This window comes from Stylophora pistillata, chromosome 4 (assembly GCF_964205215.1).
Source record: "Stylophora pistillata chromosome 4, jaStyPist1.2, whole genome shotgun sequence".
Lineage (NCBI taxonomy): Eukaryota > Metazoa > Cnidaria > Anthozoa > Scleractinia > Pocilloporidae > Stylophora > Stylophora pistillata.
In genome coordinates, this window is record NC_142522.1 from 36,597,507 (window position 1) to 36,615,695 (window position 18,189).

The 18,189-nt window shown below is 39.5% G+C and overlaps 2 protein-coding genes across 5 annotated transcripts in view; one reads left to right on the plus strand and one right to left on the minus strand.

Annotated features, from left to right (window-relative positions):
* The window catches only part of LOC148733550 (protocadherin Fat 4-like), a 52,899-nt gene extending 47,535 nt beyond the window's left edge, over positions 1-5,364 (plus strand). For all 4 annotated transcript variants that reach the window (XM_088757221.1, XM_088757219.1, XM_088757220.1 and 1 more), the window contains exons 32-33: positions 767-2,824; positions 3,186-5,364. In XM_088757221.1, the coding sequence (XP_088613347.1) occupies positions 767-2,824; positions 3,186-3,539 (2,412 nt within the window). In that variant the 3' untranslated portion in view covers positions 3,540-5,364. The remainder of the gene's footprint in view (positions 1-766; positions 2,825-3,185) is intronic.
* Positions 5,365-5,843: 479 nt separating this feature from the next.
* Positions 5,844-9,179, minus strand: LOC148733551 (transcription initiation factor IIA subunit 1-like). Its single transcript, XM_088757228.1, has 2 exons — positions 8,522-9,179; positions 5,844-7,787 (listed from the first exon to the last, which is right to left on the minus strand). Exons 1-2 carry the CDS (start codon positions 8,630-8,632, stop codon positions 7,680-7,682), a joined length of 219 nt encoding a protein of 72 aa, XP_088613354.1. The 5' UTR covers positions 8,633-9,179; the 3' UTR covers positions 5,844-7,679.
* Positions 9,180-18,189: the final 9,010 nt, after the last annotated feature.

The following is an 18,189-nucleotide window of genomic DNA, read 5'->3' on the forward strand; positions in this document are numbered from 1 at the left end:
AACAATTGCAAAATTACCCTAATAGTTCTCATCTTGGTTTAGTTATTTGGCTTCAGAACGATAACTTATGCTTTTGCCCGGTTTTTTTTCGGAATCTCTTTCCCCAAGAAAAAAAATTGAAGGTAAATAATGGAAAAAAATTTCCATTATTTGGGCTAAGACCAAAAAGTTGCATTTTATTTTTCTCCCACTCTTTCCCATCCTATTTTTTTTTTGTCAGGAGCACACATTTTTCATGAGCTTCGCCAGTGACTATCTATAGAAACTTATTTCCCATGCAGAATTTTTTAACTGTATGGTTCTAGACTCCCATAAATTAGTTTAAGGAAGATGATCAAGTTGCGATTTCTCAATTAAAAGCCAATTTCCTCGGAGTTCTTATTTTATAGTGACGAAGTCTTCAAAATAAACTCACCACGTGAGAATTGAATAAAGGTGATGATCGGTGTTAAGTATTCTAAGGCTTCAAGAAATTTTTTGGCTCTGTTTTTGAACAAGGGCCTCGGCATTAGAAGGAAACGTTAGTGCAGCCCAGAAGAAGATTGCTTTTGGGACATGCCTCTTCTTAGGGATGCCTTCATTCATAGGGCCCTAACCTCATTCAGACTGAAATGAATTTTCCTACGAGTTCCGTATATATAACCTTCACCGAGGAGACAAATTCATTTGGGCGGCGCTTTTTATTTCCTACTACTGAGGGTGACCCTTACTAGAGGTTCCATTGCACTAGATCTCCGAAGTGATATCAAATACGGTTTTGTTGCAGGTAAATAACAGTTACAACCTGATCGTCAAAGACCCTTCTCATTTGGACTACGAGAATCTTCATCCATATCTTGTCCTCACCGTCGCTATTCAAGTCACAGATAGCCCTACAAACGGAACAGGAGCTCCACTGAAAGCCATCGGTAACGTCACCATCAACATAACTGACGTCAATGAAGCACCTCATAACATCCAACTTGTTCCCGCTAACGTTACCGTCCCTGAAAATGTTTCAATTGGTCACTGCCTTGCGCAGATAACATCACGAAACCCCGAAAAATCGCAAACAGTAGTTTATAATCTTCTCAACTACCAGAGTACGTTTTCAATAGAAGATGTTTGCAAGGATAATTCTTCCTCTGCTTGTTGTCAAGAAGACGGGTTACCTTATCTGATTGTGAAGTCGCATCTTAGTTACAATGATTACACGATACGAGGCTACCAAATTCTGATAGAAGCTGAAGACAACGGAATTCCTCCACAAACATTTAACGAGACGGTTCAAATTCACGTGACCAAAATTGACCCATGTCCCCAGGCTACTTGTCACGTGGACGCCACATGCAGCCGCGTTGACTGGCAGAATTACACCTGCGTTTGCAATGCAGGCTATACAGGAGACGGCTTCAACTGCCAAGAAATAGACGAGTGTAACGCTACCTGCACAGAAGTAAACGAGTGTAACGCCAACCCGTGCAGAAATGGTGGCACGTGCCACGATTTCGTCAATTACTACAACTGTACATGTCCCAGCGGATATGATAATGATACGGACTGCACATTTATAAATTTTTGTCTTTCAAACCCGTGTAAGAATGGTGCGAGTTGTGGCCCAATCCTGAATGGATACAACTGCATTTGTCCATGTGGTTTCACTGGGAAAGACTGTGAAACGAATATCAATGACTGCGTGAATCCTAAAAAGTGCTTCGAGGGAAGTTGTATTGATGAAATTTGTAAATTTACTTGTGAATGCAAACCCCAGTTTTTTGGTCCTCAATGTCGAAGGAAGAAAGGCGAGTGTACAGAAGAATCATGTGAGAAACAAGAAATCTGCATACCACGAAACTTAGAAAGGTACAACACTACACAATGTGTATCTGTCGATGTCGTTGTGTCGTTACCATTTACAGAAAACAATATCTCTGACCCACATTGGCAGTACCAGCTTGAACTTTGGTTCTCTACAAATAAACTAAATTTTTCGCTAGGAGAAATTACGAATGACGAAGATAATACAGACATGGTTAGTGTAAGAGACGTTTTCGTTATAAAACCGAGCTTAGAATCTCAGTCAAAAGTAAAAAGAAGCTTACTCGAGGAAAACCCCAATACGTTAGACTTCGTAGTACTTGTCTACTCAAAAGAACAGGGAAGATATCTTGGTGTTCCACAGAATACCGTCTTGTGCAGCATGAACAATATCTGTGTCGCGCACAAATACACCAGCACTGAAACAACGGATGATTTTGAGTACAAACTTTGCAGTGCAACGGCTATTAGGGTGAAGACGAAGAAGATTCCATCGTGCGCTCCTGATGACCCTGGGGACAGGCACCTTCGAAGGCAGCCACATCAACCGAGGATGAGCTTATATTACATCACCGCAGGTATTGGAGGGATCTTTCTGATCGTTGTTATCACAGGACTGATCCTGTGCAGAAGAAACATCCTGATTGCACGAGAGCGCAAATTTATGAAACAACACCGGTATAGGGAGAGAAGAGACACCTACACCGACAACATGCACAGGCATCACAGGGCTAACCAAGAAACAGAAACCGTAGGAACTCTGAGCCCGGTATACGGAAATGAGGAGCAGGAGGTTAAACACCAGGTAGTTACGCGGCAAATAAATGTGACGGACAATCCGCTCTATGAGGCTCCTGGCGAAATCAAAGTCAAGCGTTCGGAATCTACTCGTGGCTTTGACAATCCAATGTACGTAAGTTTCCAACCGCCGCAGTCGGACGATAAGAAAACGGTGCGAGAGGAAGAAGCCGAGGAAGCCCACACTGCTGTTGGATTCGCGAATCCCATGTTTGCATCATACAGACAGGTGGGTCTGGGATGCTTGTGCAACTATGGTATTTTCTTAGGTGGTGTTGTGCCACCTGGTCTCCAAATTTCACCCTGTTTTGAAGAATATTTCGTACCCAAAATGATACCCCTTTCTAGAAATAGTTGAATTAGGTACGCAGTAGTTACCCAGTAGTTACCGCTTAATAATCTCTAGTGTGCATCAACTGTACCAGATTAAAATGTTGGACACCTTTTCAGGAAACGTCTGCGGATGTTTCAGAGATATACCCTCCTCCATGTGTTTCCAAGGTGACCTTGAATATCTTACTGCCAATCGAACAGCTAGGTTCGGTTGTTACTATTTGAAATTTCAATGTACTTTATTTGACTTTTCGTAGGAAAAGAAGACATCGGAACAGAAACAAGACGACAGCGGCATATACGCTGTGCCAGTTAAACCAGACGAGCCAGTTAAACCAGACGAGCCAGTTAAACCAGACGAGCCAGTTAAACCAGACGAGCCAGTTAAGTGGGAAAGGAAAACGCCGATCTATGAAACCCTCACGAAACCAGCCAAACCGCCGGTTAACGAAGAACCTGTTGTTAGCGGAGGGCCCGGGTTCTTTAACCCTATGTACCAGACCCGCAGGGAGGTGGAAGAATTTCCCTCTGATATATCCAGCATATTTGCTCCACCTAGTCAGCCAACGGGGCAACCTCTTGATGACGATCTGGGGCAGAGTGACTGTTGAGTTTCTTTTTTCGTAGAAAAGGGCAATTAGATGATCCTCAGCTTTAAATAGAAGCTTGTAGTGTTTTAACCTTTGCGATTGTTTTTCATTCATTTCCACTTACTTTCCTTGTCTCTAAAGGAATGCGAAGAGGAAAGACTGAAATCTTTGTTCCACCCTAAATTTTTGGGAATTGTTTTTCGCACTAATTTTTCCCCAGTGTAATCAAACCAATTCATCTATTGCCATTTAGATTTGCAAGGGATTTACCGTCAAACAACACCAAGTTCCTAGTATCACTGCGTGACTTGGAAAGGAGCTAAAATTTGGTAGTGCAGTTTTTTGGAATTTCCCTTACCCAAGGCACAATTTTATTTCACTAGTTCGCCATTTTAAACCCGTTTAATCCTCTGCTATCCAAAATCTTTCTTAGTTTGACATCACCCAATTTTATTTTCTCATAGGTTACTAATGATGTTTTGTCGTTTCCTTTTAAGTTGAAATATGTTTCGAAATATTTTACAAACATTCTCAGTTAATCCTTGCACTCCCTGAGATGATCATTTAGCTATATTCTCCCAACAGTTTTAAAACACTGTGAAGCAGACAGGTGATGGGAGCCAGGACAATTACATAAATTATGTTGTCTCGATGTAACTCCAAACCCTCATAAACAGCCAACAAAGAAATGTGCAATGACCTGTTGGGAGAATTGGCTTTTAGATCTTGGGAGTGAAAGGGTAAACGCGGAGTCAATGAAATTTCAAAAATCTGAAAAGTAATGACGAGGTCCGGAAAGAGGGAGAGAGAGAAAGGGAGATAGAGACTGCGTTTCTCGTATCTCAGAAGTTAACCTACCACGTCCATCTTTTGATTGTGAAATTTTCACGATCGGTTCATTTTCAAAGAACAGCCCACTTCATTTTATAAATGTAGCAATGAAATTATTTACAACTCCCTCTGAATTATCAGATGGGTTTTGTTTTATTGGCGTATCAGTAGCCTTGCATTGGTCAATTAACAATACCATCTCTTCACGACTGATTGACATAGGCAGCCAATTTTCTTAAATTTTGGATAGCTTGTGTTTTTCTTGGTTAAGTGCAATGGACTTAAGTGGCTGATCATCGCCAATATTTTTGCTTTTGCTTTCCAAATTTCCGTCATTTCAAATTTCAATTATTCTTTATTCATTCACTTTCGTGACGACCTTCTTTTGAGAGGGGATAGTGAATGCAGTCTCAATTATTATTCGAGAAATTTAAAAACAATCATTTACGAGGGACACCCGTCCTCTCCAACTTGATTTCAAGGGAATTTAATAGTTATGTTAGGATTTAAATGTAAGGTATCAGATTTATTATACATATACCAGTTCTTTATTGATTATTGATAAATGTCCATATGTTAATTTCGTAATTCTTTACAAGTTATCTTTACATTTAAGATTACGAATAGTAAATGTAACTTCTTATTCCTCATTTAATCAGTTTTAAATAATATTCGTGAAAATATCAATCACGTTCAAAGAGACGTTCGTCAACTTTAAATTGCATGTTCAAGAATTCGATTGAGTGATTATTTCATTGTGATTAAACTGATTTATGGCAGTACGAAAATATCTCTAAATAAGTACATCCAATGCAAGACAAATAATTTTTTTCCGATTCATTACAGATAAGTATGTTTACTATTAAACTATTTTTCATAGAGTAAATAGCTTGCATAATTTTACACACTGAAGATTGAGAATGATTTTTCCATGAAGTTGAAATGCTTTTCGGCACATTTACTGTAGCTCTCTGAATGAAATACAGCGTTGTAATAAAAAGAACTTGGCATCTAACTATTTTTGTGTTACGCTTGAGTTGGGTCTCTGGATTCCTTTCCAAGAACAGGTTCGTTGTTTTGTTTGTCTTTTCCATGTCAGGGAGAAACCTGTCGCCTGATTTTGTTGTTGCCTTCTTTGTCGAGCGAAGGCAATTGTCTTCCATTGAAAATAACTGCGGAACATGACCAGATTTAAAAAAGGTATACCACTTGACAATGGCCGGGCTTTTCAGTACCTAACTATTTCTTATACTCGACGTCATCAATAAGGGTATTTCCAGACTTTACTGTTTGTAATCATTGGGACACCTGCAATCCCACTACTAAATCCTAAGGTAGGAAAGTTTTCATCGAATTCTGGGTCTATTTCCTCAGCAAGGCCGCGACTTAGTCGCTTTTTAGCAATGTTTATTCCCCTATCAGGGTCAACAAGGTCTTTATCGAGTCCATTTTTGATATAGTCATTAATCCTGAAAAATAAAGGACAAAAGCGAATTTAAAAGGCAAACTCAGCACGATTTTGTCGAAATTTATTTGATCTCGGCTTTCTACATTGCCCAATCATATTCTGCTAATGATCTGTCGAAATTTCCATTCAAGAGGGTTAAAGATAACTAAACAAACAGTGTTGACATCAAGCTAAAATACTTTATCACAAGTTCTTCTCGTTTGCCACCAACTTTCGCTCCACGGCAGCTTAACCATGGCTTTAGAACGTTAATGGTACATTGCTCAACAGGTGTATTTAGTTTTGCGCCTGGAATATCATCGTTTAGTAACAGGCTCGTAATATTATCTTTTTCTACCAATAACTCTGTCATGATTAAAATTCGCGGGCTATTCCTGCGTCTCCAAAAACAGCCCTAGGGTGCTTCGCGTGTTAAGTTCCGCCCCAGTCTCCCGTTGAATTCTGGAAAAGCCAATTTTCGCATGATTCGAGACTCTCCAAGGCATGGATGCTCGTTTGTTTCATTTCTTTGACTCATGGATCTCGTCAAGTCGCCAACCGGAAGATGTAGCGGCCAATTTTAACGATTATTGAAATAAGGTATCTATATCTCCTGAAATTAAACAATCCCCATCCATGCTCTTGTAACTGCTCTACGGACATGCTTTTTCTGGGAAAAGAAAGTGTCAGCATAAGTACCAACCTGAGGAAATTTTTCTCAGGTCTCACGGGAGAGTTTCATTTCCAAAATTTACTTGGGAGTAAATTGGAAGGTAAGACCTAGTCCCCCTAAAACTGGCCCCTGCAGTTCCCCAAATCCGCCTGACGGCAGAAAAAGGGCTATTTCCTCCACCTACACGAACAAGTTCGATACTCGCTTTTGGGGTTTGACGCAACTAGGGTGGATTTCTCTTAGCCGAATCTCCCAAGCTGCTCGAGGGACTTCAAAACTTTTTTTAAATTCTAAATTAAGTCGAAGAAAACTCTTAAGTGGAGGGATACGACGTGTGAACTTATCATGAGCACGTCACAAATGACTTACTTGCTCAGGAGAACATGATGTTTTGAGTGAAATTACGCACCTTTTTGGAGGCGAATTAAAATTCTCCCAGGTACTTTTCCCAAATTAAACAATGGCTTCTATTATTTATCATTTATTTTTTTAAACTACATATATATATAATCTTTTTTACAACGATAACTTTAAACCATGTGTAGGGGCACTTTAAAGCTAGTCTCTGGTATCTTACATTCTTTTAAGATTTATCAACCCACCCTCCTTCCCAGGCTCTCTCTCTTTCCGTTACTTCTCACTCGCTCAAGCTCGAGTTTTCCAAAGTTCGTCATCTACAATCCGAGTAAATCGTCTCCATCCATAACCTCCTCTTTCTTTTGTAGATTATTTTTTGCACGTAGGTGTTTTTCTTTCTCACTAAACCAACATTCGATGCTTTCTTTCACAATGGCAATGATTTTTCTCGCCGTCTCAAAGATCTCATTACATGATGACATTACCATTTTCACAAATGACGATTCTCCTCTTAAGAGCAAGCTTTCACTTTCGTTTGCCGCGAAAATCTTAACATAGAGATATTAAGCAGCAAGCGTCCTCTGTAACAATGGGGTAGCTTAGACTAAGTACATGAACATGAACATGAACTGGTTCTTTATAAACAAAACACAAATTCATAATGTTCGTGTAATATTTCACTTACAAACGTTCTGACCGGCAACAATGTTTATTAAGCCATCACTTCAGATGCCCCATGGAAAAGAAATGACTGGATGTGTTTTCATTTTGTTGGAATCTTTAGACATTTTTCTCTTCTAGTTTTACACTTTTGATCCTTTTAACAATTAATAACTAACGCCTATCATAAAGGCTACCATTCTGCTTCACCATTTGCCTTTTGGAACACATAGTCTTTTCCTTTCAGATTCAGAATTCCGTCTTTCAGATGGAACTTCCACTTGTTTCGTGCGCGTGAAATCTGAAAGCAAGGAATCATAAAGTCAAGCAAAGAAATCTTCCTTGCAGATGAAATGTGATGATTTAGGCAATTATAGAAAAGAAGCCTGGTAACAAAATTCAGACTTCGACGGGATTCGAAACCGTGTCAACCAGATGCTAAATGGGCGCCACCATCGACTTAGCCTACAGAGCAGGCGCAATTTAGGCGAGCGAGAGCTCAGTATTTTTTTTAGAAAAACATGGCCGCTACCTGATATTAATGGAAGCTGAAGGCTGGGGAGAGAAAGAAATTTGTACCAGAGGGGTGAGTGACGGTCAGAAATAAGGAGAGGGGCTGTGGTGGGGGAGTGAATACTTCTCGCCCTTCCCCCGTCCCCTACTCCCAACATCCACTCTGACTCCAAATCAAACAAGGCGTACGGATGAACGATCACGAGCTTACAACGTTAACTCGCCGTAATGATATAAGACGCCTGCACTACAGGCTATTACCAACTGAACTACGAAGTCACACGTTAGAAGCGAAGCAAGTTTTTTGAGGGTTCCTCTTTCCCGTAAAGGATTCTGATCAGAACCATAGAGTAAAGGTTACAAGATTACAGTCTGCTCAGCGGACGCTGCATTGGGATAAACGGAGTCTGCACTAAACCTCATATCCAAGAGAAAGCTCGTTGTTGAACTAAATAAAATAAATAATAAATAGACTTTTCACTATTGCTGACTGCATTGTTTGAGAACAATCATCTCACATACCTTGTCAAACTGACACACGACAACGTTGTCTGTGTCAAACAAATCCGTAGGGTCATACTCTGACACGTCAGAGTAGAAGGACTCCGAAAATACGGTTGTTAAAAGGTACATCTGCAGTGTTTAAGTCGGTCCCTTCGGAGCGCAGATGAATGACTATAAGCAGTACCTGGTGAAATGAACTACTGACATTCGATCAGTTGAGAGTATAACGCTAAGTAGTTGTAATGGAAAATTTCTGTTGCAAACGCTTTAAAATTTTCCAGCGATCATATTCCATACGTAACAGAAGTTTTGTTAGACAGTTGAAGCTATCACAAAAGGTGTTTTAAGATTTTTTAGCTAACCTGTTATCAAATGGCTACCTATTGACCAAAGATGTTTTAAAACATGCACTAAACAACCAACTCTTTGTGCAAAAAAGGGATGAGTATTATCTGTATGTTAGAAACGAAGAGTGTCATAATTTCTTAGCCGGTATCCCCCTGAAACAAGTTCGTATCCTCAATTGTTGTTCCTCAAGAAGTTGAATTACCACAAACTATATCTTATTGAAAATGTTAAGTACTAAAAGATTTAAAAGAAAAGAATAAGCGCTTTTTCATTACAGATAAAACAAGCATTCCATGTGTTCAAAGTTGTTGAAAGTCTGCCAATGCGTTTCATTAGGCATCTAATAAGTGTCCAACTGCGGGAAGTGATCTGATTCTCTTGCGGTCGGTGAGAAGCGACCTTTAGCTTGACCTTGAGAATCATGTGCTTGACCATTTATGATACCCCACGGCTATGACAAATAATTAAATCATTTTAATGAAATGACTAGCACACTAGTCTATTGAGATCTACGATTTTTTGCAGAGTTCGCCAAGCAAAAGAAAGATCTGATACTTGTTTTCGTTTAAGTTAATAGCACAGAATGTTCCTTATCAGCCTACCTTAATCAAGAAATCGTATATTCTGTAGTTAAATGGTGATACATATCAAGCGTATTAGATATACGCAATATGAAACAGTGATATAGGCTGTTATCAACTGGATTTATTCAAAGAGCAGTAAAAGCCTAATCTAACAGCTTAGATATTACGGTAGATGATAGAAGAGATATAATTAGTCCACGATGCCTTGCAAATTTAAGCCTACGGTTTGCTTCCTATGTGATCAAAAGTGTGATAATTCTTTCTACAACTAAAAAATAAAAGTCGGCTGAGGAGGTTCACTGTAAAGAATGAAAAAAGTGATAGGACGTCGAAATTTTATAGAGAGTAAGAGTTCAATACAGGTTGAAAAAAAGCAGTTATCATTCGCCGAAATTCGTGAGATCTTCTTAAGGTTGCTATAATGATGGAGGTGCACATATGCTTAAATATCGACAATAGCCCTGTGTGTCCGTTTTTGGACAGTGAATGTCTCAGATGAGCGTGGCCTATTTTATTTGTTGTGGATCATCTTCTGTTGTGGTTTTACAAGCCAATTCTAGAGTTACAAGTCTCGCGCACAGCCAATGTGCAAGTAAACAGATGCCCTTTGTCTGCAGAAAAAAAATACCATATCTTTTCTCATAGACAAGCTATGTACCCCTCTGTGTCACTTCCATGCAGGGGCAAAACACAATGCCGAGGTTGTACAAGAGTTACGAAATACCGCTGTGACAATCTCTCCCACAGCGGATGGCTGCAACTGGGTTTTTTTCTGTTACTGTCAGTGTTCCTTTTCTCTCTTCCATCCGACATTACCTGAGTTTGCTCTCTTCCTAGAGTACCTATATATTCCCGTGCGAAAGGTCTTTCGGAAATCGCAGCGATGTAAAGATATTTGGAAAAAAAAAAAAGCAATTTGGTACGAAAGGTTTTGACAAGATACATTTCGCACACGTGTGTGGCCCCTTTCCAGTATAGGATTTCGGTTCGGCAGAAAGAATATAAGGAAGAACGAAAATAAGAACGAAATATGCCTTCATCTTTAATACGATTTACAATTTTGAGTTTTTGACTGTTTAAATCTCCGACCAGCTTTTTGTTTTGCATCGCTCTCTATGTTCTTATTTCATTGTCTAACTTAAGACGCAAGAAACTTGAACGGCCGGTTATTAAAACAAAGTTTAGCCGTTGTATAACAAAACCGCGTTCTAAACTATCTTCAATTAAGCCGAACCTTTCATCTGAACATTTATTTTTGTACACAGTGTCAAGAAGGCCGAAATCTTACCGTGAAAATAACATTTGTCTGATTAAATCAACCCTTTGATAGAGAATACCAAAGGCCCACTGCTTGCGTAAAACCTTGTGTAAATTACCGGCCCTTAGTATCTCCCTGTAGATTTTTCCAAACGTAACTTCACAACTAGGCTGGCTAGCTGTTGGTAAATTTGTCACCGAATTGTATGAAGTCAGATGATGTTCGAATAACACTGATCCAAAACACTCAAAGACCTCATTCGGTAGGTTCGCCGAAGGCCTATTCCCACATTTTGCAACTAAATTTCTTGAAATGAGGCATGAAAAATCGTCCACTTTCTAAATTCCCCATCTTTCTTTCATCGTCATTAACCAGCTCCTGGCTAGCTCAATGGATAGAGCGCTGGACTGATGTGCGGGAGGTCGAGGGTTCGAGCCCCGGCCGGACTTAAAATAATTGAGAAGAATATGCTGCCTTTCTATAACATCAAGAAATGGTTGAGATATTCTAGTCTTCTCAGATAGAGACGAATAAATGGAGGTCTCGTCTCCTGCAGGGTCAGGAGTAGGAGACGTTAATTTCCCACGCATGAGATTACTGTCTGAGGCGAGATTTCTCATCGGGATATTGCTCATAAGATAACATTCTTTCAAAGCCTCGCACGTTTCAATTGTCTGAAATGTTTGTTGTTGAGAACATTAGATGTAAACATCGCCAAATTATACAAGATCTGATATTTTAGTTTCGTTCGCGGATTGCCCCTATGAAAGGTAGAGGCCGGCGAGAAGAGAATTTTACATATTTAAAAACTATGATATTATAACCAACTACGTGGGTAGTTTCTATTCCAGAATTGGCCTAGTTTTGAAGAAACTCAGATAAACGTTTTCCCTGTTTTACCCTATAACAAAAATTACCGAAACTGTACCGAGGTAAATAATCTATTGGTGTATTTGCATTCACTCTAGGGTTTTCATTATCTTTTAAATTAGAAGGGCGCTGCCTTGTGAGTAGGCTGGTATCCTAATAAAATTGAGGGCCGAAGGCCTGAACCTCTAAGTATGCAATGAGGCATACTTAATCTAGTTTCAGAAAAAAAAATGGTACTCTGGGAGAATTTGATTATTTTAATACACATCTATAGCTACATCAAAATAATACTGTTGTTTTTTAGAGCCTCCTTCCTTCTTAAAGTTACAAGTTAGCTCAAAGTTACGAACTCATCAAGAGAGAAACTGACAACATTTTTGAAGTTTATGAAAACTCAAAGTGGGAGACGTTATCAGAATCTTCAGCATCCAAATCTGTTAGCTCTTCCTCAATAGAAAATTACTTATAAGCCAGAGTTACCAGAGTTTCGAAATATCGAAGATTCCAGAGAGTAAGATTCCAGTGATAACATTCTCAGTGCTTATACAGGCCGAAGCAGATTTTCACGTTTAAAACTTTTAATAATAATAATAATAATAATAATAATAATAATAATAATAATGATAATAATAATAATGATAATTTAAAATTTATATTACGCAAATTAACATGTGGATATGATCAAATGTGCATCACAACACTTTTCGGGGGACTTTGGCCGGACTGCATCAGCAGTTTACAAATAATTGAAGGAAACTTATTTGAAGATGCCCCCTCCCCCCAATTCCAAGTAAACAGGCCAGACCACATCACAGTAATCTTGTTAGTGGGTTCTTTAACGTCCCCCTGCCTAACCAAATTAACTAATTAATAATTTGGATATATCAACAAAGTTGAAATGGTAATTTGGCCACCGTTACGATTACAAAAGCTGACGTTTCGAGCGTTAGCCCTTCGTCGGAGCGAATAGAGTAATTGTGGGTTGTGTGTGCTTTTAAAGGCAGAAAATGGAGCTACGGTATTGGTGGGAACATGGCAACGAGAAAAACACGAATACATTAGTGGCATGAAAAGCGTTCGTTGAGCTTTTGTTCAAGAGTTTTACGGCTTTCCGTGCTACCTAAGTGTAAGGAAAGACCGCAGATTGCCATATGTTGCTTAGAATGATTAGGTTAACTAAAATGTCTAGCGACTGGTTTCGATGTGTCCTTGTCACTCTTTTCCACGTCTCGAAGGTGTTCTCCGAATAGGTCACCTAGTCTTCTGCCTGTTTCGACGATGTATATCTTTTTGCAATAAGTGCAAGTTACGCAATAGATTACATTGGCGGAGGTGCACGTGAAGTGATCGTTGATCTTAATGGATCGTTTCGGTCCCGATATTTTATCAGTGTTGTGAATGAAAGGACACGTTTTGCATCGTGCACTAGCGCATTTAAAAGTGCCTGGTTGGTCATTAGTCTGAAAGGAACTTCTGACCAAAATGTTGCCTATGTTTTTGTCGCGTTTGAATGAAACGAGCGGAGGCTGCGAAAAGATAGTGCTTGTCTCTGGATCGTTTCGAAGTGATTTAAAGTTTTTAAGAATGATAGATTTAACTGAGTGGTTGTGAGGGTGAAACGTGAGAGTGAATGGAATGCAGTCGGAATCTTTTTTATGTGACGTTTGTAGTGCTGAATGTCGATTAATAAGTTGGGCGCGGTGGTAACCCGCTTGAACGACAGAAACAGGGTAACCACGTTTATCGAAAAACTGGCCCATTGACTCTGATTTGTGGTGGAAATCAGAGTCATCACTACATAAACGACGAGGTCTTAGAAACTGAGAAAAAGGAATGGAATTCTTAACGTGAGATGGATGCGAAGACGAATATAACAAGTAATTATGCGAGTCTACAGGTTTGTAATACACACTAGCGCATAAACCGTTACCTTCAATTGAAACTTTGATGTCTAAAAAGGATAAAGATTTGTCAGAAATTACCCAGGTATATTTTAGGGCCGGGTGAAAAGAATTGACTGCGGTTATGGTTGAGTGAGCTCCTCTCTGGTAGAGGAGGTAGCGCCGATACAGTCGTCGATCTAGCGACCGTAGAGTTCAGCTTTGGACCCGTTGTATTGGCTGAAAAATTCATGTTCGACAAAACCTACAAAAAGATTGGCATAGCTAGACCCCATTTTGGTACCCATGGCTACACGATTGGTTTGTTTGAAGAAGTTGTTTCCGAATGAAAAACAATTGAGTGTGAGCACTAGTTCGGCTAAGCGTAGTAGTGTTTCAGATTTAGGTTCCCTATCAGTACGTTGATCAAAAAAAATGTTTAAAGGCCAGAAGGCCTTCGTCATTAGGAATGACAGTGTAAAGAGACGTAATATCCATGGTGAAAAGAAGTTAAGGAAATTAAAGTCTCGAAAAATTTGAAGAGCGTGTTGGCTGTCTTTAACATAAGATGGTGAAGTTTTGACGATGGGAGCCATAATTTTGTCTAGATAGCTGGAGATAAGTTCGGTAGGGCAACTGCAAGCCGAAACAATAGGCCGACCCGGTTTGTTAGGTTTGTGAATTTTAGGTAAAAAGTAAATAAGAGAAGTTCTAGGAGTGGTTATGATCAGATTTTTTGCTGTGGCCGGCAATTCTTCTTTAGTTACGAGTTGGTTGATCGTATTCTTGACGGAGTTTTGATTGCTGGCAGTGACGATTTTTCATGCCTCATCTCAGAAATTTAGTTGCAAAATGTGGGAATAGGCCTTCGGCGAACCTACCGAGTGAGGTCTTTGAGTGTTTTGGATCAGTGTTATTCGAACATCATCTGACTTCATACAATTCGGTGACAAATTTACCAACAGCTAGCCAACCTAGTTGTGAAGTTACGTTTGTAAAAATCTGCAGGAAGATTCTAAGGGCCGGTCATTTACACAAGGTTTTACGCAAGCAGTGGGCCTTTGGTATTCTCTATCAAAGGGTTGATTTAATCAGACAAATGTTATTTTCACGGTAAGCTTTCGGCCTTCTTGACACTGTTCACAAAAATAAATGTTCAGATGAAAGGCTCGGCTTAATTGAAGATAGTTTAGAACGCGGTTTTGTTATACAACGGCTAAACTTTGTTTTAATAACCGGCCGTTCAAGTTTCTTGCGTCTTAAGTTAGACAATGAAATAAGAACATAGAGAGCGATGCAAAACGATCCAGAGACAAGCACTATCTTTTCGCAGCCTCCGCTCGTTTCATTCAAACGCGACAAAAACATAGGCAATATTTTGGTCAGAAGTTCTTTTCAGACTAATGACCAACCAGGCACTTTTAAATGCGCTCGTGCACGATGCAAAACGTGTCCTTTCATTCACAACACTGATAAAATATCGGGACCGAAACGATCCATTAAGATCAACGATCACTTCACGTGCACCTCCGCCAATGTAATCTATTGCATAACTTGCACTTATTGCAAAAAGATATATATCGGCGAAACAGGCAGAAGACTAGGTGACCGATTCCGAGAACACCTTCGAGACGTGGAAAAGAATGACAAGGCCACATCGAAACCAGTCGCTAGACATTTTAATTTACCTAATCATTCTAAGCAACATATGGCAATCTGCGGTCTTTCCTTACACTTAGGTAGCACGGAAAGCCGTAAAACTCTTGAACAAAAGCTCATCTTTCAAACCGGCAGTCTAAGTCCCACAGGGATCAACGAACTCTTTTCATTCCACTAATGTATTCGTGTTTTTCTCGTTGCCATGTTCCCACCAATGCTGTAGCTCCATTTTCTGCTTTTAAAAGCACACACCACCCACAATTCCTCTATTCGCTCCTACGAAGGGCTAACGCACGAAACGTCAGCTTTTGTATTTGTTACGGTGGCCAATTTACCATCTCAACTTTGTTGATATATCCAAATTATTTCGTTACTCCCACCGACGCACCCCCAAACAGTTTCTTTCGAAACTATCAGCCTTTATTTAACTAATTAATAGATGCAGGAGACGGGACCTACGGTTTATTCGTCCTTATCCGAGAAGACTAGAATGTCTATCCATTTCTTGATATTATAAAAAGGTAGTGCATTCTCCTCAGTTATTTTTAAGACTTTGAGTATTGATCCGGCCGGGGCTCGAACCATCGACCTCGACCTTCCAAGGTCGATGTCGATGACCAATTGAGCTAACCGGGAGGCTTTTGATATGTTAACGCTTTCGAATGCGTTTCTTGACTTTATCTTGCATGAAGATTAAATTGGAACAAAGTCTCTTCCAAGTTTCTCGCAACTGCTTGGAATATTTAAGCTTTGAAAACCAAGAAAATGCTGGCTTTATATTGTGACACACGTGTTAGCTGAAAAGCATCTTTTACGGCGACATTCTACTCTTGTTGTTTATTTCGCATTTTGAATTGTGCTTCAAACAGAGTGTAAAATGAACAGTTGAAGAAATGAAAAGCAAAGGAAGCATTGTTACTGTACGTAATTTCTCAAAAAAGGAGAACCATTCTTCCGAGTCCTTCTGGGTCATTGCTCTTGATCTTTCGTATGCAAACGAGGGCTTATGTGTTTTCCGCAAAGGAAAGTGTAAACATTACAAGATTGATGAAATGCTGAAACTAACCTTTTGACTTCTTGTATGTAAATGATAAAAAAAGAATCCGGGACGCCTTGAGTTTTTCTTTTGCTTGCCATGATAACTCCGCAGAATGCATTTGCTTTAAACGTGTGGCACGTTAGCTAGTTAGGCACTTACAGAATTCAATTAACGCGCAGCGCCTTGCTTGTCAAAGTACATTTTATTTTCACGATCTGGTGGCAAGTAATTGAAAAATAAGTACAGAAAGAAGGTTTTAAACTTACAACGAAGCGTAAATTTTTAGTTGACGTTGATGATTTTTTTCTTGACGATTTTATTTTTGATTTCGTACTTGAAGTAGCCGGGTACTCTGTTTTTAAAGTGAATGGGTTCCGGTACCCGGGGCCTGGCTTCTAATAAAAACCGTTGTGAATCACTCCCAAGAAAAATCGAATGCGTTAAAGTGAAGATGAATGATGTCACTATATATGGTAGAAGTACCAATTTGTAATGTTGTACTTAGATTGAGATAGAGAAATAAATTTTTTACACTTTTTCATGGTGTTTTTGTATGGAAATGAGGCCCCAGACCTTGAACACGCAGTTGTTGTCACCATAGCAACAAAAGTGCTGCAGCCTTTAAAGAGGGTATTTTTTGTGCATCCCCTCTGAGTGCCTTACTGCATGCAAAATTTGAAGGGGATTTGAAAAAAGTTTCATTTCCCAAGATGTTTGACTCTTACAGAGACTTGTTCTTAGTGTTCACACAAATTTGGCCCTGTTTCTGACCGGGAAACAATGTGGCTGATGTTTCTTACTTTCCCGATGAGAGGTTTTTAGCCGTCACTTGGACTGCTGGTATCGACTTCTTGCGAAGTCGATACCAGCAAGAATAACACAAACAAGAATAACACAAGAATAACAAGAATAGAATGACAAGAATAACACAAACATCGAGCGATCGTGCGAACAAGTAGGAATGGCTGTTTGTTTGTATTCTACGCTTTAGGATCAAGTGTTATCAATTGGCAAGAGCTTATAGTGCAGGTACGATATCATCTGCCTTGCCTGATTCGTATTTGCCCAGCTCGGGTGTCCGGATAGTAGCTCAGGAAGGAAGAAGAGTTTCTAAGCCTTAAAACCTATGACGTCCTCTTAAGATAGCCAAAGTTAGAATAAAACACAATAATGAAGATAAAACTAGATGGTGCGTAACATAACTAGATGGTGCGTAACATAACTAGATGGTGCGTAACGTAACTAGATGGTGCATAACATGGTGCGTAAATGTAATCGGATCAGTGGATCTAATCCGCTATCATAATGGTTATCAGAATATCATGATAACTCCTATGAATGTACTTATTATACTTGCAATCACGTACATGAGGTGCTAAGGTCATTCTACCCTTCAGCAAGATATTCAAACATACTTGAATACCCAGTCCATGCTGACTGATTTGGCGAAAAGACAAAAATAGCCTAGATGTCTGTGTTTTTTTAACGTACTCTTAAGATAGCCAGAGTTAAAAGAATACACAATATAGAGAACAAATGAATCGTCCAAATACAATTTATAACTAAAATTCAGATGTAATTCGCTATCATCATGGCTATTGGAAAACATTCAGTTGCAATCAAACGAAGTTTCTTTCGTCATCTATTCTGCTTGTTGCTTCCATGCCGAGGGGCAAGCATCAATGTCGAGATTGTGCGTCGAGATTGCGCGTTCAACGTATTCCGAAATGCTGCTGAATGTTCTGTTGTCCTGGTTGTTAACATAACAAGCATAGTCAGATTACTCGAGCTGATAATTTTTCTTCCAATTATACAAGAGAACGAAATTGTAAACTGAAATTCAAAAGCGGTGGAGGAATGCGAAGTTAAACAGAATTTTGGCCTCGAAGAAGCTTTTGAGCGTTCCCGCAAAAACCTGGCTGGCTGCACCTTAGTGAAAAATTACACTGTTTTTTTTTTTCATTCTGCAAGGGAATTTTATTCCAAACGTCATACGAAATGAGCCATAGTATATGTTGCTATTTTGTCAGTACCTGGCATATCCGGCA